The sequence below is a fragment of the Esox lucius genome, chromosome 3, assembly GCF_011004845.1.
Source record: "Esox lucius isolate fEsoLuc1 chromosome 3, fEsoLuc1.pri, whole genome shotgun sequence".
Taxonomy (NCBI): domain Eukaryota; kingdom Metazoa; phylum Chordata; class Actinopteri; order Esociformes; family Esocidae; genus Esox; species Esox lucius.
Window position 1 is genome coordinate 7,847,614 of NC_047571.1, and position 26,355 is coordinate 7,873,968.

At 44.9% G+C, this 26,355-nt stretch overlaps 1 protein-coding gene across 2 annotated transcripts; it reads left to right on the forward strand.

Moving 5' to 3' along the window:
* The first annotated feature begins 3,144 nt into the window (after positions 1-3,144).
* Positions 3,145-26,350, forward strand: pax3a (paired box 3a). 2 transcript variants are annotated; one of them, XM_029115314.2, is made up of 9 exons: positions 3,145-3,540; positions 4,153-4,388; positions 4,852-4,981; positions 5,345-5,491; positions 17,096-17,295; positions 17,893-18,058; positions 18,229-18,449; positions 23,243-23,515; positions 24,994-26,350. In XM_029115314.2, the coding sequence occupies exons 1-9, from the start codon at positions 3,456-3,458 to the stop codon at positions 25,009-25,011; spliced, it is 1,476 nt and encodes a 491-aa protein (XP_028971147.1). In that variant the 5' UTR covers positions 3,145-3,455; the 3' UTR covers positions 25,012-26,350. The 2 variants fall into 2 exon arrangements, with proteins under 2 accessions (XP_028971147.1, XP_028971150.1); XM_029115317.2 differs by having other exon boundaries at positions 4,855-4,981.
* Positions 26,351-26,355: the final 5 nt, after the last annotated feature.

A 26,355-nucleotide genomic window follows, 5' to 3' on the forward strand; every position in this document is an offset into this window, starting at 1 on the left:
GTTAAATGTTTGAGATCGGATGACAACGTTCCCGTTTTTCTTTCGGTCTATAGGCCAATGTTAAACATTTCAGGACTGAGAGTCTTTGCTCTCTGATACATTCAAAAGTTATTTTGCTTCTAAACCCACTCAATGCAATTCGCTTTATTTTCTACACAAGGGCATTTTAGTCTTTATTTTTCATTGCATTTTGTTCACTGATCGAACACATTTCTGACTTGGATTTTACCCTTCACTAATTGATTTGACACGGATATCCAGTATCCCTTTCATGATAATCAAACTTCGTATCATAATAACTTTGTTTTTGCCCCATTCTCTCTTTTATGACCGTATACTGTTTCAGTAAGTCCTTTTCGTACCGTGGACATACTTTCGTATGAAAAGGAGAATTTATTTTACGGAGAACCGGGAAAAACATCATGCAGCAAGTTAAAAGTAGTCCCACCACCTATTAAAACTTCAAAGCAAAAATTGCATTTTTTAAATCTCAGTGGAGATTTTCGATTAAAATTCTTTAAGCCTATATTTTTTTCAATTCACAATGTAATATTATTATTGGTATTATTATTGCTATATTAGTATAATTAAATCATTATCACGATGTTAATAGACCAACATTTATAAATAGACAATTAAGGTTACCTTTTACAACTTCTATCTAGTAATGCCTCGTCAAATATAAAAACAAGAGAAAATATAATTTTTTTTTTTTAGACAGAATATTATATTGTCAAAATGCAACTTTTACCATACATTTCAACAAATGTAACTATCCTCATCATTAAAAATCTCGCTCTCCGTTGACGTTATAAAATAGGTCCTATGCCTGTGCGCATGCTCTGGCCATCAAACATGGCTAATTGTCACAGTTCAACGAGGCAACAAAACAGTCAAATGATCTCTCATGTCTCTGTGTCAATAATCGACCATTTTGCACGGATGTGTTACACCAACGTGTGGTTGAACCGCGGGTCATGCATGGTTCTAATATTGAATTAGTCGACCATTAGGCGACCATGGATGAGGTTCCGCATGTAGACTTCTGTGTTGAAACTCTGAAGAAAGAGAGCAATTCCTCTCTTTGCACGTGAAAAGACTCCCGTGTCCAAACCATATTTCCCTCCTGCGTTCCATTGTCCGTGGGTTCCCGTAGAAAGAAAACATTTAGAAGAGTCTTTTTAGTTCCTAAATAGCTTGATGTCAATGCAGTCCTTAATTAGGATAACCCATTTCCATATCTAAGATGACATTTGGCAAACAATCATTCTCATCTATTGTTTTTTTAGATTCTTGGTGACAAAAAAGATAACAACAGGGTTGTTTTTCAAGTATAATAATAATAATAATAACAATAAAAGCTGTTTTATTACTGTTTTGGCCCAATTATTTTCCTTAATGATTTTAATGCAGTATACTAACGTTATACAAAAATAATCTTAACCATTAATCAGATTAATTTTAGTTCCATTATTATCATTGTGTTGAAAATGTTCAATAGTAAAATAAACTATTTATCATGAATAATAATTTTTATTAATAATAGTAATGCTAATGATGTAAACATATAATGTATTCATTAAAGAAAATACTACTTTCACCTGTTGTTCTTTTTAACAGTTCAATAACATTTCAAAACATCTTATAATTCCAAATCAGTTGACGGCAATAGGGTATTATCTTAAGCTTACTGTTATCAGAAGGATTTATTACTGTTCATCTATTCTAGCAATGTCAAATAAAATCATAACCAATGACACTCTTCCTTGTGGAGCTTCCATCCTGCCCAGCGGCGTGGCTGGGCAAAGTGACGGTCTTAATCTGGTTAGCAAGCACCTGGGACCGCAACGCTCTATAATCACCTGTTATTATGGGCAGTTGCGAACACGGGCGCACACACACAGAGAATGCGAAGATCGGAATGAAAATGCTAGGGTAGCCTCTAAATCAACCACAATAACAATGTGGAATCAATCTGTTGGAGTTGATCATATTATTTCAGGAAACAGTATGTAAACAGAGTCGCCTATTTTAATTAAATCAATTTACAAGCCTAGTCCTTGACATAATTTGCCCTTTTGGGCAATCTCTAGGTCAAATAGTTAAAAAAGCATATGTGAGCTATTGTTGACAAAGTAGACTACACTCTCGGCCCAGAAACAGTCTCGGGACCGTGTCTGTATGGGCTATACGTTTATCGCGTATTGGCTAGTTAATTGATTCACCTCCACATTTCTAATTCTGACCTGAATAGACGGTGGGTATAGCATGGCCTAAGTTCAGCAAAGTCTCAATGTGGAATTTTTTGAGAACAAATGCCGTTGAAAGGATTCGCTTAGAATGACCTCCACCTTTGATTGATTGGACTGGTGAAATGGAGAAACTTTTTGACTGACGGGAACTTTCAATGAGCCTCCACAAAGACATGCGCTTCTGAACGGGAAACAAGTGTGTGTGTGTGTGTGTGTGTGTAGCAGGAGAAAAAAGGGAAAAAGCCAGTTGACACTCATAAGTTATAAATAATGTCTTCACACAATTGTACTTTCTTTCGCTACAGACAACGTTTACTGCACTCCCGGCGTCATACCCTGCTGGGTTGACAGCGCGGTGCTTCCTTTGTGTGTAATTATTGATAATCTCTCTCAATACTAGATACAATACCTACCAGTGTTTGCATCATCTCTGTGTAGAATTGCTATATGTGTGTTTATGTGTTGAGGCAGTCTTTTGGCAATAAAATATCAACATAATTGATAAATCCATGATTGCAGTTTACTAACAGACTTAGGAGGTAGTACAGCAGACTTAGTGGGTCGCACATTTTAATGAAAGCTATAGCTTTCATTAAAAGGCACATCGTCATCCATGTACACGGTTGGACCGGATAATAGTCTACAGTTTATGGCTTGAGGGCTGATCGTGGATCAGATTCTGTGAAAGCAAAAGCATGGAGGCACCACAAGACACATCGCCTTGAACCCGTGAGGTCAGTAGAAATGTTCCGCGGTCGGCCAATCAAAAGGGTTCTTTAGCCCCCGGGACTATCGCCTTTCTAAGCCAATCAGAGGTCTGGAAGGACAGAGGGGAAAAGGGAGTGCAACAACTTATAAAATGTTTCACTTCAACCCATCTTCTCAATGCACCTCAAGAGTGTCAACAACCACTTCAACTCAAATCAGCCTCCAATTCCATTAGAGGCAAACATCGCTTTGTCATAAAATCATTTCATATTGGATACGACGAATGAACCAATCTCCAGGATTTAAATTGTTTCTTGTTGCACGTTGTTATTTTTGTCGAAGCAACCTGCAACTCCCTAGGACGCGGAAACTATCCTGTTGCTCCATCAAAGCCAGTGCAGTCTATAACTTTTTAGGGATCTTAGAATATTTCTGAAAGTTCCGTTTTGGGGTTGTGGTCCAGCGCAGAGCTTCTTTGGCGGAGAGTTAGGAGACATGACAGCGCTAGCGGGGGGCATACCGAGAATGATGCGCCCAACACCACACCAAAACTACCCGCGTGGAGGCTATTCTCTGGAAGGTAGGCAAATCCAAAGAATATATAGGCCCATAGAACCAAATGGATGTTTCTTCCTGTACTGGAAATGTTTCTTTATCATTGAGTGAACCAGATAGAATCTGTGAACCAGAAGTGCACAAGACGCGTTTATTTTCAACTGCGAAAGTTAATTTTTTTTTTTTTTTACTGAACAGAGCATGTCAGTGAATCAAAGTTAATGTATAGCCTGTTCCATGAAATATTTGTTTGTGAATTGTAGGCTACTGGACCTACTCGGCCATAGCCTTTCCTTAGCCATCCCTTATTAATTGAAATGGACATAGCTGCTATCAAAACAACGACTGTGGTCATGTTATCTAGTTATTATTTATTGATTTTAATCGTGCTCTAACTAGGTCAAACCAGCGTAACAATAACAATCTAACTATTTACCTGTGACAGATCAAAGGGCATGTCAGATAGCAACATATTTTTTTGCAACAATTATTCTATAGCTTATTTTTATCTCACTGATACAAACCATGAAACATAACGTTTACATATGTGAATTCAGGCCTGATCATTTCGCTTTTTTGTGCTGCTGTTATTTTTCTCTGAAGTTATTGTTGAATGACTTGCATTCCCCCTGAACAGTCTCTACACCGTTAGGCCAGGGCCGGGTAAACCAGCTCGGTGGGGTGTTTATTAATGGCAGACCACTTCCCAACCACATCCGCCACAAGATCGTGGAGATGGCCCACCACGGCATCCGACCCTGTGTCATCTCCCGCCAGCTCAGAGTCTCTCACGGTTGCGTCTCCAAAATCCTGTGCAGATATCAGGAGACTGGTTCCATCAGACCCGGGGCCATTGGAGGCAGCAAACCCAAGGTAAGGTTCTGGGAAACGAGGCTGCAACACCTTGCTGAAGACCTATTTGATAATCAATAGAAAAACATTTTCTTTGTATTGTTTCAACTTTTAATCAAGCCCACAACTTATACTCCAATGCAAGAAATAATTACAAACCACACAATTAATGGTCGATCTATTAGGACACTGCTAATGATTTACAGTTGGTGTAATTTATGGAATTGTCATGAATTCATTTTTTATTTGAGACATACATTATTATTTAAACGGCAAATTCGTCTGTATCCTACTAAATCAAAATCATATGGGTGTTGTCATAACTTAGTTTTTAAAGGATCTTTCAAAGATCAAACTCAGCAGAAGCGACACATAACTTACCCTGCTGTAACTATCCATGTTTTATTTATTCTGAAAAGAAACAATGTTTTTCCCTACAACACACATACTGAAAGCAATGTATTTGCATCCTTGCAATGTTAAGCAGACAACTACCCCAGACGTGGATAAGAAGATCGAGGAATACAAGAGAGACAACCCCGGCATGTTTAGCTGGGAAATCAGGGATACATTACTCAAAGACGGCATCTGTGACAGAAATAACGTTCCATCAGGTAGTGATTTTTTTCTAACCAATATATATTACATAGATGCATTTTGTTCAAATCGTGTCACCCACAGTAAATACAGTTAGTATGAAAAGGTTTCATTTAAATCGTATAAACGTATACGTAAAAAAGCGAAGGTGCAAAGAGAGCACTACAATAACTGCAGTAAATAACGAAAACAAGTTTGAATAGATATTTGAATATTTCATGTTGAACAAAGTTGGCATGTATGAACCGATCAACAGGTGCTATAATCCAATTAATAATTTAATGTTAATATGCGTGATACATTCGATTTGATTAACCCGTATTTATCCATGCATTTAAAAGAGTATGTATAATTCGATGTTTTTATATTTCTTTCCGAAGTGAGTTCTATCAGCCGGATCATGCGTTGTAAATTCGGGGGAGTTGGAGGAGAAGATGAGGAGGACGATGATGAAATTGAGAAGAGGGAATTAGAAGAGAATGAAAGACGGGCGAAACACAGCATTGACGGCATCCTGGGAGATAGATGTAAGTAAGGGTTTTCATTAAATCATTGCAAAGCCCTGCTAACGTTCAACTGGCCTACGTGTAATGTAGTTCAGAATTAGGCCCATGTTTTCCACATTTCCGTCTTAAAAAAAATGCTTGTGATGGAATTAGTACACATCTACGTTTTTAGTTCTGATTAAAATTGGCCCAGTTGGTGTAGAATAAATGATTAATTGAAATACAATTTGAAATACAATATGACTGTTGTCTATTTTTCAATTGTTCCATTTAATTGAGTCTTGGATGAAATATAGTTCGGGTAAAGTTTTTACAAAACAATTGTTACATTGGAAAAAATATTTTCGTATAGGTTACGGAATGAAATATGTATATTTTACTTAAACGGGGAAACTTTTTTTTGTGAATGTTCTTTACAGATAGGCCTTACTCTATGGACAATTGTGCAGCGTATTTCCTTAACGAGTTATGAGTTTTGAACTGCTTGCCTATAGTATAACTAAAACAACTTTTACAAAAGCCAAACGTTTCTATATAAAGTTGATCAAACATTTGCCCAACTGTTCTGTCCACCATAAATAGAGACGGTTCCTCTGCACACAATTGGACACTTGAGGATGAACTTGAGAGACAAAAGCTCAAGAGTCCATTGAGACTCACACTTCGGTTTCTCGAGCACAAAGGCCTGCTATAGCAAGCGGCTCAGTGGTGAACAAAAAGACGCCAAAGCTTTTCAAAATGTGGAGAGAAAGAGAGAAAAAATGCGCTGACAAAGGGCTGAGAAAAGACATTATGGACCCGCAATGAGCGATGAATAATTCAAATAACACCAATAGTCAACTCCGACCGGTTTTATAGACTGCGCGCCCAGAGCAAAAAAAAAAAATCATTTTTCACCTACAAAATGTTCTTTTCGAGTGTTTCTCAGCGTCAGAAGATTGCCATACTAAAGTCAGAGCAAAATAGATGGCATCTCATTTCAGACATTCTGGATTTCATCTAACACCTGTTGATCGCTAACCTGTTGGATTTTCAGAAACGTAGCTGTAACTACCATATGTCGCTCCTTACTATTCTATTAGGAAACTGAGTTGCCGATATTCATATTTTTTATGTCATACAATGTATAAATGTAACCGTAATATTGTTTACATTTTTAAAAAATATATTTCCAGCGCGCCTGCTTTGGCATTGCATGTTTTTTTTTTAAATACATTTAAAAAAATCGGTGTCGTTACACTTGGAAAATACCTTACTAGGCCCCATTAAATTAATAACTACAATTATTATTATTTCATGCTTAGTTCTATTTTTTGTTTTTGTTTTGTTCCTTATCACTTACTATGCATGCTTTTATATATAGTTGCACAAGAATCATGGTCTGTTTAGACTAATATGCATCAGTCATCGCAGTGAAAACCTTTTCGAGTAGATTAAACTCAAACCTTTTATTTCTTCCCACTTTCATCTCTGCACAAAGCCCGCCCCCTTCCTCTTCGCCCGGGGCGCGCACATTCATGCAATATCTATAGCCGCTTTCCTCTGTCTTTCCAAGCGATGCATCGCGAATAAAGATCAGGATAGGCAATTGACTTTATTAACCTTTCAGAAGTGACTCTATCAGTTTGGTTAATATCTTTCCTGCGGGGTTGGAACGAATTTGTAAGCTTGCATTTTTTCCACAACCAGACTCTATACTATATATGGAGACTTTATGGTGTTCTTTTGAATATGCGGGTGTTTCAGTATAATATTTTATTTCCCCCCCATTTTCTCTGTAATCTGTTCTTGCTGATGCCTTAGACAAACTTGTAGATATTGTGAGATAGGCCTATGATTTTGATGTAGATTTGGATTGTACCAGCCATGCATAATAATTCGCTTCAACCAATGAGCCCAAGAAGTGGTTTAATATGATGTTATAACCTAGTATGACTTATACCTTTTTGAAAAATATCCCAAACATCTAAATGGACTATGTGTTTTATATGTGCTATGGAGATTTTTGGAAATCAGTTTGGGGTTTTTGGAAAAATGTTTCAAGGCATTTTGTTTTTATTCAGGACCTAGAACTTAATACATAAAAACACTCGCAATTTTAATAATGTCTTATCTGAAAAGATGTTTGGTCAAATGCCATTCCATTTGAAACACAGGCCAATAACTACTTTCCCTTTTCAAATGCCCTACAATAGCCATATTTCATTATCTTATCCTCTTCTGTGTCTTTGGAAGTAGTTGTCCTTGTAGTTTTCTTATCCCTTTATAGCTCTTCATTAGAATGTGAAAAGGCTGTTTTGGGTATGGAGAGAGTGTCTTCTGGCCAAATATTGATTAAGTAGGTGTTTGTAGAGGCCATTGTTCCAAGAGAGAGAGAGGATTGTTGCTCTTCGCCCCTTTCTCCCAGGCCTCCATTGTTGGAGTCCTTTAAGTGCTGAGATCAAAGCTGCTCCATTTAGATTTATTTGTCTGGGAAAAGGCCACTAGAGATCTGGGGGCTAAAGTGTAGTTATACCAGGACTGGCTAGCTACTATTAGATCTGAATGGCAGTACAGGGCACCTAGAGCATTCTGGGAAAAGGATGCCCCCAAGGAAATTGTAAATGTTGTGCTTTTAATCAGGAAATGAATGTGATGTTAAACCATTCCACTTCCTGTTTAATAGGATTAGCTTAGGTTAGGGGGAATCAAAAATGGGGTTGTATATATTATTATTATCGATTATTAATAATTCTCATTAATATTGTGATAGAACAATCATTTTAAAAATGGTACGTTTTACAGGAGTTGTTGAAAAAGACAAATAAGTAGCAGCCTTTAAGGGAAAAAATAACATATTATAATGACATCATATGAGCATATTTAGTTTTGTTGCAAAAAATTGCTCAGCCATGCCAATCTTGACTTAACAAATTCCATGAAGGAGATTGTGATGGACATGGCCTTCTAAACTGTATAGATGAATTTATGTTAATTAATCAATAAATACTGGCACATTAAGTAGCTTCTAATTAATGACACCCCCATTCCCTGAATATAACATCAACAAACATCCCTTTTGCCTCATTTAGCTAATTAAAAGTAGCCAAAGTGCATGAGGAGTAGCTTGCTCTCTTTACCGTGATGGGAGAGAGAGAGAAAGAGAAAGAGAGAGCGAGAGGAAAACAGAGGGAGGGGGAAGAAAAAAAAATAAAAGCTCAGAAATACAAACAGTCAAAGGGATAACTTCTCTTGAAAGGGAGTCCTGCGGAGCCAAATTGAATAAGCCCAGTTCTTTGAAATCTGCCATGGTGAACGCAGTCAACATGTAATAATTGGTTTCATTGAGGCGCATTCCGACAATCTGCTCCTATTCTCCTGGCTCCATTGTCCTGGGCAGGCAGATAACCAGGGAGACAGGCGAAATCAACTGCTTACAAAACATGAAAGATTTAGCTGCTTTTGTCAAAGAAACTGAGTAGGACTTTGTTTGTGTAAATAAAGTGGGGAAACTGGCTCCCCACTACTTTGGCATAGACTGAGACAGGCCAGCACACAAGCATAAGGAGAGAGAGACATTTTAAACATAGCACGCATCCACTGAGATATATGTAGAGTCTGCAAATGTTCAAATTGTGCAGAATCTTTTGGGTAATCATATCAATGACCTCAAGGATTTGTCTGAGTTCATACACACCAAGCCTGTTAACCAATTAGAACATTAAAAAGCTGCCATCATTCTACCAGGACATATGGAAATGTAAATACACCAATGTCTATCACACACTCTTAGAGTGATAGCCTAACCCCAACTCAGATCAAGAACCTAGAAATATCCCATCAGACAAAACGGTGGAAACCATCAGGGAAAATAAACACAGGTTTTTGATATTCCTATAGCGCTGTGTATTCTGTCAGTGATCCATGTGTTTATACCCTGCCTTAATGAATTAAGGAGGTGGCTTTACAGAGAGGGAGAAAGTGTAAGGAGACCTTCTCCAGTCACAACAAACAAAAGAGCCTCAATGCGACCTGTTAATGTTTTCTACAGTTTACTTTCCATCTCTGCCTCAAGGCAGAGCAACAGAGAAATACATGAGGGACAAAAAGAGAAATAGCTTGGACTGGACTCTCTGTGCGATCGCTGGCTTGTCTCCCTCCCTAGGTTATTACCACTTATGTAAACTCATCTGGACTTATGCAGTGGAATTGTAGTTGAATGGACAGCACTTTAACATGATGCCAAACCAGAAATCCAACTCTTTAATACCTGGAATATAGCAACTATTTCCAAAAGATTTATGTTAGACGGAGTGATTAAAATATATTCCAGGGGTTGAATGTTTTTGTCCACACTGACAGTTTAGTTCTGAATCCTGGGTGATTTACTGTGAGGTGTCTCCACAAGTAGTCAAAGACAGTTTATTTTGTCAAGCATAAATTGAATTTATGCTTTTTCTGTTCTACATATTTCCACTTTGATGTCTTCTGGAGTTTTCTTGGAAAACGTTTAAAGTGAAGGTTTTGAAAAGGTTGGATTTTTGTCCTTTGTGGTGTTGACGTTATCTCAGATGAATCGATTTAAATGAGAAAAAAAAAATCCTTTGCTAGCTAGTTAGCAATGTTTAGATTCTACTTGGTATGGTTTTTCCAGTGGCAGCGGATTGTATCAGTTAGTAAGGCATTCAAACCCGCCCCCTTCCCATCGCCTCCCTTGTGTATCTCATCTGACCCAGGCCGCATTTACTTGAGCCTACGTCAGAGCATCACTCTTAAGACTCTGTCTCTCAAGAAAATCCACAGTGGCTTATCTGCAAGTGAATACAGGCTCTATGCTTCATTAAAGTCTCTTTCTCCGCTGGCACCCACATTGTGATCGCAGCGATATTAATTCAAAGGACAATTAATGAATGCAGTCCAACTTTGAAGTGGGGGAGCGGGGTCCTGCCCTGGTCCTGCCCCTCGTTGCTGATGGACTCCGTCGCATTCTCCTCACTGCCCCGAGAGACAGTTTTGAAGTGGCTGAAAGAGAGAGAGAGAAAAAAGGACAGGGGAGAAGAGGAGAGAAGAGCCACCAATGGAAGGTCAAGGAGAGGAGTTGCCGTATAAAAAGAGTTCTCTATTTCCTTGGAAGTATTAGCCAAGCAACACTGTGTGATGGTCGGGGATAAAGGAGTCGGTAAAGAATGGGCAGGGGGTGCAAGGGGAGTTCTGGCAAAGGTTTGGACACAATGAGATAGTTAATTGAATAAAGCCAGACAACGTTGTCAATCACTTAACATTGTTTAGCCTCTCTTTTTTTTTTCTCCACGAAGAACGGTTTGGTTCATCGTAGAATGAAGGGGCACAGTGGAGTAATTTAGCCAACATTTTTTTAGATTCTCTTTTTTCTCACGGAGAGGTCAGAGGGGAAAAATCTGCAGTTGTTTCTTACCTCAGAATGTGCACACCTCAACTGTATTGGACTGAAATATTCTCTCCCTCCAATATGTTAAGCTAAGTGAAATTCCTCAAATATCAACACGTAATAAAAATAAAGAATCCAGGGCTGACTCACAAACCAGTATGAAGAGAAACAGATCACACATCACAGTGAATTTTTTTTTTTCTTGAAAAACAGAGAAACGGAGGAATGCGGCGGTCGTTGAATTCTCTGGCCATCCATTGCCTACAAAGTCTTGTGGGTGGGTGATGTTGGTCTACGAAGGGGTTAGCAGAACTGTTCCGCACCTCATCTACCCCCTTCCCCTCTGTGGCAATACATGGGGGGTGTAGTTTGGGTAGGGTCAGAGAGCAACTCGGGGTCACTGTCTGTTAAAACTATCTCCTCCCCAGGAAAAGAGGGTTAGAATAATGTTTGGTTCACCATGACAGGTAATGGACTCCTTTTTCATTCCTCTGGGCTATAGGACACATCATATAGATTACAAAGGAATCCAGTATGCAGTTCTTTCCCCTGATTGGAATGCATGTGTGTGTGAAGCTGTAGTGAATTGGATTCATGTCTGTGGTTGCTTGGTGCGAGAAGGCCCACTAGGCCGATTATGCACCTGGGGAGCGGGTGACTCGGGCGGCTGGCCTGGGGTGGTTGATTGCTGGGGGGAGCGTGTGGCAGACAGGCCTGTTCATTTGGCCCTGCATGGGTGCTGTGCTTCTGCTTTGTCTCTTCTCCGGGGGTGGCAATGCCACCGTGAAACTGTCACCTCACTCCACCTCTCCGGAACTAAATAATAAGATGCCTCACACTGGGCCAGCGTAATGCCAAGCCCTTGGGCCATTTGGGGCTTTTTGGGCTTTTTGTCACTTTGGCTATATTGGAGAGCAAAATCTTGTTTTAATGTCATAGACTCATATTTTAGGACTTTTTAGAGTGGGATCTCTGCAGCCCCCTCTGCCTGTTTATCCCTCTCTCTCTCACCCTCTCTCTCTCATCCTCTCTCTCTCACCTTCTCTCTCTCACCCTCTCTCTCACCCTCTCTCTCTCACCCTCTCTCTCTCATCCTCTCTCTCACCCTCTCTCTCTCACCTTCTCTCTCTCACCTTCTCTCTCTCACCCTCTCTCTCTCACCCTCTCTCTCTCACCTTCTCTTTATCTCTCCCATCTTCTCTTTCTCTCACCCTATCTTTCTTTCTCTCTCTCTCTCACCCTCTCTTTCTGTCTCTCACACTGTCTTTTGGTTTCTGTCTCTCCATTATACCCAAATCTCTCCAAGTCTTGTATTCCCCATCACTCCTCCCTCCCTCCCTCACTCCCTCCCAGGCAGCTGCAACAGACTCCTGGGGTCTTCTTAGCAAGTCAAGTGAGAGCCAGGCCCCACCCCCCTCTTCCTCAACCCTCCTCCTCCTCCTCCTCTTCTCCCCACACTGTTAACTCCAGCTGGGTCCATAAGCTGTCAGTTACCCATTATCCCATGTGCATCTGCTGATTCTGGCCTTGGCTTTTTCCGCCTTATCACGCCTCCGTGGCAGTGATGCAGTGTTTTATTCAGTGAGTCTTCCAGCCCAGTACGGCTCGCTGAAAAGGTCCGATCTACTTCCCTGGGCAAATAACTAGTTCATTTGTCTCTTCTGCCTTTTGTTTTGGGCGCAGTGGAACACATGTCAGCAGCTCAATTACCCTTTCTATTAAGAGTCCCTGGAGGAAGGGCCGATCAGCCCCAACCTACACCATGGTCATAAACGGCCCCATATGGCCCCACTCTAAACCCTTTCTCTCGCTCTGTAGACTCCCCTCTCTTTTTCTGCTGCTATTGGTGTCTCTCTCTGTCCTCTCTCTTTCCCTCTGGGCTGGTCATTCTGGCCTATTCTCAATCTCCCTAACGCCGACGCCTATTCTTTCTTTTCTTTCCTCTGTCTTTTAACCTTTTTATGCCAAAATTGCAAAAACCAGAGAGTGTGCAGATTGTTATTTAGTGTGTGTGTGCATGTGTGTTGGGCAGCTCAGTGTGTTTGTGTTGCATTATATGCCTGTTCATATTAGCATCTCCGAGCAGGCCAGGGTGTGTCTTGGTTGACTCTACGCCGTCAACAAAGCTGGCCTCTGTTTTTAAGTCTGGCCCGTGCTGAGATTTCCCTCTGCTGTAAAATCCAGTCCGCAGGTGATGGTAATACACAGAGACAGCCTGGCGGAGGACGCCGGGTGTGTTTGTGTGCCCTGCCTGTCTGTCTCCTGCATCGGGAAACACCTTTGTTTCTTCCGTCCCGCGCTAAACCCGCGGCGGGACCGCGTGCTTGCGCATTCGTTCGAGGTAAAGAGGGTTCCACGCGACATGCTTATGATTGACAGTTGTCTTTTGTAATTGTTTAAAAGTCAAATGCTGCCTAACACAAACGACCTGTTGAAATCTCTCTGTCCACCACTTATTGGGGACCTCAACCCTGTGCCTCTTATCTGATACCCTAACAAGTCCTGGTCCTGTTTTGTTTAAATGTCTATTTTAGTGTGTAATTCCGCAGCAAAACCAATTTCCCCCTCAGTGATGATAATCTATCTTCCAATTAAGATTCTTGTCAGAGATCCGGCCAAACTGTGGAGCGCAGGGCTGCCGAGTATTTAGTATTTTCAGCACCCTGGCGCTTTAGCGTAAAATTTGATTTGGGTGTTTAAGTGAGGAGGTCGAGGCCTCCCTTTGTGTGTTTAGGATCCTCCCGTTGGCTGCCGGGAATGTGTGGGAACTCCGGCGCTCTGGGTTTCCTGCGCCTGCATTTTCTCCTCTGATCTCGATTGGAACGCGGTCGCCTCAAACGCGGATTGTGGAAGGAAAGGAGACGAGTGAAAGAGAGAGAGGGTGAAAGAGAGGGACATAAACAAGTGAGGAAGAGAGAGCGCGAGGGAGTAAGGAGAACGCGAGGGAAGCGAAGCGATGAAAATTGAGGCGATGGGGCCCGAGGCAGTTTGAAGGAGGTGCGGTGGAGGCGCTGAACGACGAGAGCATCCCCAATCTGACCCCCCCCACCTTCCTCCCAGCCTCGCTCCCCTCCAACCCTGCCCACACAGCCTCTTCTCCAGGTGCATTTAACTCGCTTACCCCCCCCCCCCCCCCCACCATCATACCCCCACCAACCGCCTCTGGCCGTATGGATGGAAGGTGGGAAGGATTCGTGGGGGGGTTGGGGTGCTCCCCTGCTGTGAGCCTCCACAGCCCCCAGTGGCCCCACTCCGGCCTCCTTTGTGCCCCCACCAGCCCCCTTGCCTCCCTCCAACACGTCCCCGGCCAGCTCACCCCCTCAACTCCCCTGCCGGGCAGGTGACAGGTCCCTGAATGCAGGCCCGGGCAGCCCTGACGGATCCTACAGATGGAGCGTGGAAATTGGCCCAATAGAGCCCGGCGACAGGCCTCTCCCCTCCGACCATACAAAGGGAAAAACCCGGGCCCCCCCCCCACAAAGAGAGAGGGAGCGACAGAAACGGAGAGAAAGAGAAAGAGAGAGAAAGAGGGCCATAGGATGACAAAAGTAGCACTGTCATTTGCCATTAACGGAGCAGCCATGATGGAGTGTTTTCTCCCGAAGTTACTAAAAATAAAAACAGTCAACAAGAAAAAAACAGAGAAGGAGACGCATAGAGAGAGAGAGAGAGACAGAGAGGGGGAGAGAAAGGGAGTAAAGTACTCTGCCCCCACCCTGAAGTTAACATGATACAGTGTTGCCGGGAGCTTTTTCTCCCTGGGGTTTTAAGAGTTCTTGCTCTTTCGTTATGTGGTCTCCTTCCTATGTTCCTTTACATTCTGTTTCCTTCTGTAAATGGTGATGACCGTGGTGCGTTTTGTCAGCCTGTTTGTTTTTCCCCTTAACTTAATGTCTTCATTAATCCATCACCAGACTGTTGTTCCTACTTTTGAGCAACATGGCTTTTGCTATTAGTATGTATCTTTGGGAATGGAATCGTTTTCAGTCTTTGGCTATTTTAAGACAACATTTATTCAGGGGTTGAAAAAGTATGAAAATGAATGCAGGTAAAGCTGTAAATCCCTCTGCATGAGAGCCCAGACTTAAATGTAAAATGTGAAATTTAACCTGTTAACATTTATTTATTTCACATTTAGTGCTTCACATCTTTCAGTTTTCACTCATGGTGTTGCTTTGCCAAGTGTTCAATCAGACTAGTATTAGACCCAAACTTCCCTGATGGATATTTGCTCTTCACATTCATCCAATCTCCCATGAGCCTCTCTGGTTCAGCTCTCTGTCCAGTACCCCTCGTCCGAATCTAATAAAGAGCCCCGGCGTCGCAATCTTGGCTTTTTTTATTTGCGTTCCGGAGTCGGAGCAGAATTCCCGGAGCTCAAATCCCTATGTAATGCCAGGATGGGCTTTCACTGGCAACCAGCACAAGTATTTCCTGCTCGGCTCCAGGGGCCTGGCGCTGAGGATTGGGTAGAGACCAGAGGGAGCCCAGCCCCCCTCGCCTGCCCTGGCTCTCCAGTTTTAATTAAACCTCCTAAATCTGGAGAGGAGAGAGCAGAGAGGGGGATAGAGGGTGGACAGAAAGGGAGGAGAGAGGAGGAGAGAGCGATGGGAGCGGAGGTAAAAGGGACAAGGAGGGAGGAGGGGGGATAGGTTGATGGAGTGAGGAAGAGGTGGAGGAAGAGGTAACCTATGTCAGTGATACACCGGTATTCTCTTATCTACTCTCAGTGCTGATTTCCTTGAAAACGCTGGACTCAACCAGGCGAACTGACCATTTCACTGGTTCGCAACTTTATTGGCCTCAGCGCGCTGCTTAGCTCAGGTCAACGAGACACACGAGCGCTCCAGGACACAGGTCCTATTTTTGGCACCTTCTGTCTTACTTCACAACAACAAAGTCCCTGTGACAAGGAGCTCCCGGGAGCGTAGTATTTTTGTCTATAGCCATCTGCGTTGGAAACATTGTTATAGAGAAAAAGCAAACGCGTGAAATCGTAGGTCTTAGACGGAGCAGAGGCGTATGTGTCTGCAGTGTGTGTGTGTGTGTGTGTGTGTGTGCATGTGTGCGTGGGCAACACGGTTTTGTATGCGTGTGCGCGTGACGAGGGTATTGCAGACACGTAATGACGGACAATGGCCGGCTGTCACGCTAGTTTGAGGAGCCTAATCATTATTTAATAGACGGCGAGTCTCCCCCATACGCCGCTTTAGTTCCCGGGTCTCTCAGACTCAAGCCTTCATTCAGCACTCTCTTCTGCCGAATTAGGCCTTAAAGGCCCGTCTTTCTTCCTCTGCGTCTCTGTGTCCCTCTGTCCGTCTCTCTAACCCTCTGTCCAACAGGCCTCGACCGAGCGAACAAATTAACGCCAACAATCTGGGATTCGTTTCCCGTCCAAAATGGCGCCCCCCGTCCCTCGTTTTTGGCAGATTAGACGGCACCTGCCTGCAGATAGGCGCCTGCCTCTGAGTGTGTCTCTCTCCCTGGAACACTGCCTCCTCAGTGCGCCCAGCATGCGGGGGACTTAGAGGGACCTATACACAGAGGTCGAAGAGATAGCCTACTCTGCCCTGGAGGTTTATGGCTCCTTTAAGCCGTGTTTAAGCAGAACTCCAGCCTCTTTGAGCTCTCTTTTGATCACCATAGGGTCCATTGTGGCCTGTGGGGACATAGAAAAGGGTGGTCAGTGTATGTATATGTTTAAAGCCGTCCCACCCTGTGAAAGCCCCACAGGGCTCATCCCGTTGGGGGACAACTACATAGGCCAGCGGGTTATGGGCTCCTGACCGCAGGCGCTGACCAGGGAGAGAAAACATCAGGGTGTTAGTCATTTCTGGCTTCAAATATAGAATCTACTGGCACTTTGATGAGGTAATTGTTCTGGGGTGGATTCTCTTCAGGCAGACAACTCTCTCGGCATATTCCGACGTAGGCGTGTTGGAACGTTATGATTCAAAACTGACAGTTGCAGGCATACTCTTTGCAGTGGTTCCAGTGAAGGCAGTTGACGCAAATCAGCTGGAAAATGTAGAAAGCTCATTAAGGCCGACCTCTATGATCTCTATCCTGACAGCTACTGTTTTGTTTTATTCAAGCGGTTAACGTGTCGATGCAGGCCAGGGAGGTGGTTGAATCCAAAACCCCAGTCACTGTTGCCCAGAGCTGCCTCTTCAGGACTACCGCGGGTCTCGTTACGTTGCCTCAGCGGTTAGGTGAAATAACGCTGTTCACTTTTCCAGCCAGCCATTCGGATGAGGGTTCAGACGTGGACTCGGAGCCGGGCCTGCCGCTGAAGAGGAAACAGCGTCGCAGTAGGACCACCTTCACTGCCGAACAGCTGGAGGAGCTGGAGAGGGCCTTTGAGCGGACCCACTACCCCGACATCTACACCAGGGAGGAGCTGGCGCAGAGGGCTAAACTCACTGAGGCCAGGGTACAGGTTAGTGAAGACACACACACACACATTCTGGAGGTCTCCTTCCACAATCCATCTCTGTGATCCGCTGGCCTGGAGAGTCCTAGAGAGCTGTGCCACATGGGTGTTAAATTGGTCTGGGCAAGTGCCATGATCCCCTCTGGACATCCGTCACATGACTCAGTTATAGACATACACATGCAGCCCTGAGTCACATGACTCAACTGTATACACACAGGACTTACTGTGTCCTTGGTTATGGCAGTCTCCTATTTTGATCTGGTTTTTTATAGGATATCTATAAAAAGACCCGAATGAAAGCCCAAATTAGAGAGTCTTTATTAAGACAGCCATTCAAGGGGTTTTAATGGCTGAGCTACGTGCTTGAATTAGAGGCTTTGTATAAACCCTGTGACTGAGACGGACAAAGACTTGATGTCACTGTGGTTTGAAAGTGCTCCAGATGTTAAGATCTCTATCGGCCAGTTCTGCTGTAGGCTACAGTACACTTATACCCCCACACACACAAGTAGCCACACGCACACGCGCACACACACACACACAACTACTATTTTCCACAAGTGTAACTGTTGAAATTCTTGCTTGGTTTCGAATGAACAGGTGTGGTTCAGCAACAGGAGAGCCCGGTGGAGGAAACAAGCAGGAGCCAATCAGCTGATGGCATTTAATCACCTGATCCCTGGTGGTTTCCCGCCTTCAGCTATGTCAAGCTTACAGCCCTATCAGCTGTCGGACAGCCCCTACCCGCCCTCCTCCATTTCACAAAGTGAGTGTAGCATCGCCTTCTTACTGGATTATCTGTTTCCAGCAAAGTCTTGTATTTGACATGAGATCAATAGTGTAGCCCTAATCCATTCCTTCTCTCCCTTCTTGTCCCTCTGTTCCCTCGCTCTTCCAACACCTCTTTCCCATCTCTCCTTAATTTTCTCCCAGCAGTGTCAGAACAGCCCAGTACGGTCCACAGGCCTCAGCCTTTACCTCCCACCTCAGTGCACCAGGGTGGGCTCGGCTCATCATCGGGGGCCCAGGACGGGAGTTCGGCCTACTGCCTGTCGTCCGGACGCCACGGCTTCTCTGGCTACTCGGACAGCTTCGTGGCCCCACCCGGCCACTCCAACCCGGTGAACCCGAGCATCAGCAACGGTCTCTCACCGCAGGTCCGTAGCTCGCATCGCAGCACACCCACAAGCCCCGACCCTGATTCCCCTCCAGAACATTCCGTGGTTCCACACACCGTACGAGTGGGACAAAACCCCTAGGATGACTGGTGCTGGGGTGACTGGTGCTGGGATGACTGTTGCTGGGGTGACTGGTGCTAGGATGACTGGTGCTGGTATGACTGTTGCTAGGATGACTGGTGCTGGGATGACTGGTGCTGGGATGACTGGTGCTGGGGTGACTGGTGCTGGGATGACTGGTGCTGAGGTGACTGGTGCTGGGATGACTGGTGCTGGGATGACTGGTGCTAGGATGACTGGTGCTGGGGTGACTGGTGCTGGTATGACTGTTGCTAGGATGACTGGTGCTGGGATGACTGGTGCTGGGATGACTGGTGCTGGGATGACTGGTGCTGGGCAGCCACACCGTGTCCATTTGTGGGAAAGAAGCTCTCTATACCCATTTGGATAGGGATGGCTGGCATATGAATGCGTAATGAAGAGACAGAGGGACGGTTAGAGACGGAAGGAGGGCAAGAGAGGACGAGCAGAGAGAGGCAGATTGGCAGACGGAAGATGACACAAATGAAAACTGAAAAGACAATTATGGCCGATTACACAGTCATCAGCAACCGGGTGGGCTCCGTACGCTGCCAGGGGGGTCGTCCTAACAGGCGGAAAACGAGATTTTAACAGCTACAAAGGGTGGTCGGGCCCCACGCAATGCATGCTGGGTCCTGGCTCTGCCAGAGAGAGATGTTCTCAGGCCTTCATCAGTGTCCTGGTTAGGGCAGATAAAAAATACCATCAGGCACATCTTTCTCTATTTCTTTGACCCTGAGGCTGTGTGTGTGTGTGTGTGTGTGAGTGTGTGTGTATTTGTAATTTGCATGACCAACGAGTGTAGGACAACCTGGTAGGAAATGGACGATGATTGAGTACTTTAACATACGAACGGCAGCCAAACAAACACACTGGTTCTTCTTGATGTTGGTGTACCAGCCTCAAACCAGCACTGTAGATACTATTCCATGTGACTGTGAGCAGAGTTCACAGACACACACACACACACACACACACTGGGTCAGCAGATGACCTATTCTCTAGGAGGCCAAATCCATTAGATGATTTTCACTGGGCTTAGAGGTCAGAGGTTATTCTCTGTCATACTGTAGCTGTTTTCACCATTAGCCTGAGTGGGGCTGGGCTTTGCTTTAGCTTGGGGCGTAATGCTCAGCTTAGCATGAGTAGAGACACACACACACATACACTACACACAAACACACAGATCTGGAATGTTTGCGTCCGTCTGGAATTGCAATCATGGAACGTTCCAGTGTGCTAATTGATTGGAATGAAGGAATCCATTCCTTAGTAATGCGGTGTGTAATTTATGCAAATGACTCACTTTGTTGACTAATTTGTTTTAATTCACGTATTCATCTGTGCTTTTTAAAATGTATATTGGAATAGGCTCATTTGCATTTCAGACGGGACGTTATTAATGTGAATTTGAATTATGAAAAGGGGATTGGTCATTTGTTTTAGGACATGAATAAGGAGTGGAGTAAAACCTCCCAAACTTTACAATTAGACTGGGTAAATGGAGGCACACCGCTTTAAACCCAATCTGTACACAGCAGGATTTGAACAAATGTGTAATGGCTGTTCTTGGTGTTTGGAAGTTATTTGAGGCTTTAGTTGGAGAAAAAAACAGTTGCTTGCTGTGATGTTTTTTCGTAGCTCTTTGAATGTTTAAGCTTTTGGGTATTTGGCTCTTTAACAGTGTTGTTGACACTCACATAGTTGCAGTCAGGCCTGCATTCTGTGCTTCGGTTAGTAGCAAAACCTCAGCCGTGAAACTTCTGGCAAATGTACGGCGGGTCTAGCTCGTACCGCTCTGCTATGGGCTAGCTCTTTGTGGCGTGGGGTCTCGGGCGTCTGGCTAGCTGATCCGGTGCATACCAGAGGAATCCGTTCTCACCAGAGCAGCGAGCGGCTCGGCTTTGCACCCCCATGAGGCCTAATCCCCGGAACCACCGAGAACCAGAGCCACCTCAGGGAAACGGCGCTTCAATAAGAGAGAACAGGGGCCCGTAGGAAAATGCACGCTGGTGTGGACACAAATGCGCATACTTGCAAACACACACACACACAGGCTGAGATATGCACATGTACGCTACACGCTTGCACACACAGTCTCTCACACACACACGCACACACACACACACACTCGTACCATTTTTTGATCAGATAGCTTTATCAAAGGGCTTGTACGCTGTTATCCTTCCTCCATTTATTTTATCTTATCTCAACTCGGGGGGAAATGTGGGTTAAGCCCTCTCGCAATGACAGAGCTACAGCATCCACATGTCATTTTCAACGCTACGCGATCGCTATCTACGATTTGCCCGAGTGAACAAGCTGATGTTTAGGTTTTCGCAGCCAGTAAGAATGCTCTCCATATATTTCACCACCCAAAACCCACAGATGTATATTCAAACATACACGCATGCGCATACGCGTGCACGATCACACGCACACACAGTGTAAGATAAATGACCTCCATGTGTTTCCCTTTTGTAGACAGTCACACATCAACGTGTTCTTTAGGTTAGATTAGATTCCTCTGACAGAGCTCCTGTAAATTACAAACTGTCAGACATTGTGTGTGTGTGTGGTGGTCCAGGAAGGAGTGCGTGTGTGTGGGAATGCCAGGTGGGGAAGCAACAACATTATCCTTCAATCATTCACCATTAGTTCGGCATTCAGACTTTTTCCCTTCCTCTTTTTTAAAGTGTCTTCTTCGGTTTCTTTCTCCAAGAATGTTCTCTCTTTCTGCTTCTTCCCATCTCGATCACTCTGCTCCTTTTCTCTTAGTTTAGTTTTCCCTCTTTCTCTTGCCGTTCATTTCCAAGAGACCCCTTCCCTCCATCTACTGCTGTATTCATCCCGGGTTTTGACGATATCGCCTCTCACGCGAACTCTCGTGCAGCTGTTCACAATGTATCACCAAGGAGACCCCTTAACCTCCTGACATCAGGAACAAAAAGTGCTAAAAACACACACACAAATATGTTTTAATGCACGTGAGTGCACACACACACACACACACTTATTCGAAATGTGTTAAAGAATCATACTTCTGTTCCCACGTACCCTGTGGCCTCTGGTTGCTGCATGGTCCCAGAAGGACACGGTGAATTTGGGCATCAAATAAAGAGGGAGAGAGAGGGAGAGAGAGAGGGAGGTGGGAAGGGAGAGAAAGGAAAATGAAGGGAGAAATGGAAAAGCAATATGTCTGTCATATATCTGTTTTTGTCTTTTATTGTGCTGTCCGGAGACGTAAAAAGTCATTCATCAAATCAGCTATCAAACAATACCGTTAAACACCCCACCTGTTTTTAAGGTTTGGTTGATGTGTGTCTTTTTTTTGTTGAAGTTTACATATTTCATAGAAAAAATTTAAACAAGCCTCAAATTTAACATAAATAAGCTCCATACACAGACAACTGTCTTGATTGTATATCATCCAGTAAAAATGACAGAGTAGTTTATAATCTTTTTTTTAGAACACGCACCCCCTCACGTCCACACACACCCACACACACACACACACACACACATACACAAACACACAAACACACACTAGCAGGGTAGAACGAAACAGTCCCTAACTGACACGGTCTCCCCAGTCTGTCTGTCAGTTATAAAAGGATGTAACACAAACCATATGTCTTTGGTGAAAACCAGAAGAGGAGTGAGATGGAGGGAAGGAAGGAAAGGAGAGGATTGAAGAAGAGATGAGAATTGAGGCGAGGTTACCTGATCTTCATATTACGCCAAGTTTCATACTCATAATCAGTAGGAAGTAGAAATCAATTGGTTTAATGGATGGGTTTGTCCAATAAAGACTACAGTATATGGACAACTGAAAGCTCACAACTGCATAGCGTGACTCTTGTATAATTTATGTCTTTGTTTATGGACAGTCAGATGTATGTACTGTACATTTTGATTCCTTTTCCTTATGTTGCGTACAGGACCCTAAGGTCTTTTTTGAACTGACTTGAAAGAATGTCATAAATTCAATTTAACCTCACAAATATATTCCTGGAAATCGCATCTAATGTTTCCAGAGACTGACTTGGAAGTGGTTTTGTCTTATGCGATAATTGGACGAATAGTTTTTTTGTTGGTGGTATGTAATACTGAAATAGGAAGTTCTCGTCCGTCAACCCTTTCTTTCACCATGCTGAATTTCTTGTACACGATCTGTACGTTCCCTGACTCGTGGTATGAGCGCTGAAATGAAACTTTCACACCAGCGTCCTGTTGACGTCAATGCATGACAGGCCAAAGATTATAACACGTACCTGTTTACGTAGCCGCCGTCTGGGTGGATTAAGCTGTATGTAAGGCCAGCATCATCAGTTCACCTAAATGTATGATTGTACAAAATATCCCAAACTTACTCCAATGACCCTATGGAGTGTCCCGCTTCTCAGTTCTGCCTGATCAATAAATTGCGCCCACTTGGTATCCCAGGTCTAAATCAGTCCCTGATTAGATGGGTTGAATAAAAATAAAAAAAAGATGAAAAAACAGCGGAACTGGCTTCAAGGTCCGGAGTTGAATGTGAGAGTTGTTTTCTACACTGCTTTACTCTCCCCGATACATTCCTGCTCATTTCTAACCCTTCCCCTCTCTCTCTCTCTCTCTCTCTCTCTCTCTCTCTCTCTCTCTCTCTCTCCCTCTCTCTCTCTCTCTCTCTCTCTCTTCCCCCCCCCCAGGTGATGGGGCTGTTGAACCCTGGAGGTGTACCCCACCAGCCCAGTCACCAGAGTGACTTTGCCCTGTCTCCCCTGACCGGCGGCATGGAGCCCGGGGGCGGCATGGCGGCCAGCTGCCACGGCTCCCAGCGGGGCCTGGAGGGTCTGCCAGGACTGACCAGCATGCCAACTCTGCCCAGCTCCCAGTCCTACTGCCCGCCCAGCTACAGCTCTCCTGCCTACGCCGTGGACCACCACCCGTCCTACCAGTATGGACAGTACGGACAGAGCAAGGTGAGTCAGTGGCGGTCGCTAGCCCAGTGGGGGGAAAGTATCAGCCCAGTAGCCTGGAATAAAACGGTTGATGTGCGAGGCACGTTTCTCCATTAAGTCTCTCTGGATAGGAGTGTCTGATAAAACGCTCTATTCTAAATGTGGTTTGCCAACTAAAAAGCGAATTATCGTTGCACTGTGACTGTTGGCAACAAGTATTTCAAATATTTCCGGGTGTTTATTTCAGACATATTTTTGGAATGCATTGATTGTTAAGTCAAATATCTCAATAAAAGACACGTGCGATTAGCACTGCTAACTCTATATCCACATACCGGCGGTAAAGTCTCCTATGATTAAAGACCGTACTGGAGGTTTTGATTTTCAGGAATCATAACCCACGTTAATTGCGAAAGGGCCAGCATGATGAGGGAGCCTTTTGAACCGCTGCGTGGAATCAGGCGGTGACATCATGCGTATGTCAGGGACACGGCAGGCAGTCCAGAGGGCACTTCAGTTTACATTAGGAAAACCTCGGAGCACCAGACCCACGGCTGACGTCCACGCCGGGCCCTGTACCGAGGCATGTCAGCCCCCCCCCCCCCCCCCCCCCCCCCCCAACGCACGCCCCGACCCCCGCGCACGCCACTACCCCCGCGCACGCCCCGACCCCCGCGCACGCCACTACCCCCACGCACCCAGTAACCGTTGGCCCGTGACCTCCCACTACCCCGTGTGATGAGCCGGACATCAAACCCTCCGCTCGCTCACCTAGCCATGTAATGACCCCTGGGTAACGAAGATACCTACCTCCCGAAATGGGGGGTGGGTGGTGGGGGGGCGGTGGGCGAGTCCCCGAAACATGTTTGACAGGCGGTGGGGAAGGAGGGTTAGGGCCGAGGTACATTTACAACATGTTGACTAGGCCCATTCTGGCCCATCAGTGGCGGCATCTTGATGTCATTAATCTGCAAGGTCCGCAGCCAGGACCCACGTGCAAGCCAGCTCCCCGGGGTAAGAGGGGGGTTGTCGGGGACGGGATGCGTGGGTGGGTGGGGGGTTGGGGGGGGGGCTTTTTAACGGGGAGCGAAATGGCCTCTGGCAGGCGAGGATTGGAACCATGTGTCCCTGCGGAGGTCAGATGTAGTCTGAATTACTATTGATCACTGGAGCAGATCCACCGCCGGCCCCAGAGCAGCCGGGGAAGGCCAGCTCGAACCCGCTACGGTGAAGCCCGGCCCGAAGGGGAAAGCCCCGGATCTGCCTCATGGAAGACGCGCCTTTCACGGTGTGCCGCTCGCCCCTCTCTTCGCCCCCTTGTGCCCTGTCATCCTTCCTTCGTCTCCCCACCCTTGTACGGCTGTCAACCCTCTCGCCCCCACGTCTGTTACACCCGCCCCTTAACCACCGTGGGTGAAGCTGAGCTGGACGCTGACATGAAACCCAATGGAACAAACTTCTAACAGGCCCCCCCCCCCCTCTCTCTGTGTCTCTCTCAGGTGCCTTTCATTATCTGAAGCCGCCACATCGCCAGGAGTGGATGAGATCTTTGTCAACTCCAGAGCGCCACCCCCTCCCTCAGTCCCTCCATACTCAGCCCGTTGAGGAGAAGAGACAACCAGAGATGGAGGGACGAGGATAGGGACTGGGGGGGGGGTACTCTGGTTGGGGACGTGAGGGGGTGGACTCGCCGGGATAATCAGGACCAAAGGGGCAGCCCTCTCCAGTTACCTGGCACTTGGCCCGCTTGCGCCTCACATCCTGCTCCGGAAACCGAGCACGCCTTGCTCTCCATGCTTCACGAAAAAAACAAACAGAGGGAAGGAGCGAAGGCGGAGGGGATGAATGAAAAATGAAGGGGCCGAATAAAACCGCGACAACAAAACAAAATTCTCTTGTACAAGAATCTGCTCTTGATATGTAGAAAGTGGGCAGAGTTGGGAGAGGACTTTGTACCTGTTTTTCCTTTCTTGACGGGAGGAGAGGGAGGTTTTAGGGAGCAATCCTATAGTCATAGGTGATCTATCAATGCTATGGACCTGTGATAGCCACCTCTCACTAAACCGCCATACTTTATGTGTGGGACTTACAACGTCTTAGGGAAATGTTCTCATACTGTACGCCGTTACTGCGTATTATTTCATATGATTTGGGGAAATGAAAAAGTGTTCGATCAGGAGAAGAAAAACTGCAGTCAATTTGCTTTGTAAAAATGACTTATGTTGGGATACGGTCGAGGTCTGGACAGTGGGATCCTTCTTTCACCTGGCTAGGATGAAAGACAGACTTACAGTGTTAGATGGAAGCTGCTGCAACCCAAAGAAGTGCAATACATTCATACCTCAGATGAAATGAATTGACACACGTCTGTTTACCAATCTCCTTAACTAGCCAGTTTGTTTATGTGAATCCCCATTGTATTGTGCAAAACCAAGGTAGCTGGGTTGCTCAAATCACTCTGAAGCAAAGCAGTTTTAATCATTAAACTCCATTTGTACAGGTAATAGGTACTTTTTTTGACATAGATCCTGTGTTGATTTCCGTACGAGATATAAGTCTGAGTGAAAAGAAAAGATTCTGCCCGTACAGATGTTGGACCTCGCTTGTAGTCACACAATCCATTCAGGTATACATGGGACCTGATAAAACACAGCTACCTTTCCCAGTCATGTAGTATTTATTCAGTTGATCTCATCTCGGGTTAATATCCCTGACCTTGGCACTCAGTGGCCCTGCCTATTCAGTCTTAAACAGTGATGGAAATGACACATATATTGTTTTGTTTTTGTATACATATATCATTTTTCATTCATGACTGCGTACAATAATTTTTTTGTTGTAATGTCTTGTGTCAAAAGCAG

Excerpts from the sequence above, each read along its gene's own strand:
- pax3a (XM_029115314.2), top strand. The coding sequence starts at position 3,456 with ATGACAGCGCTAGCGGGGGGCATACCGAGAATGATGCGCCCAACACCA. Across the intron at positions 4,982-5,344 it reads CAGAAATAACGTTCCATCAG|TGAGTTCTATCAGCCGGATC; the intron begins GTAGTGATTTTT and ends TTCTTTCCGAAG. Across the intron at positions 18,450-23,242 it reads GCAACGGTCTCTCACCGCAG|GTGATGGGGCTGTTGAACCC; the intron begins GTCCGTAGCTCG and ends CCCCCCCCCCAG.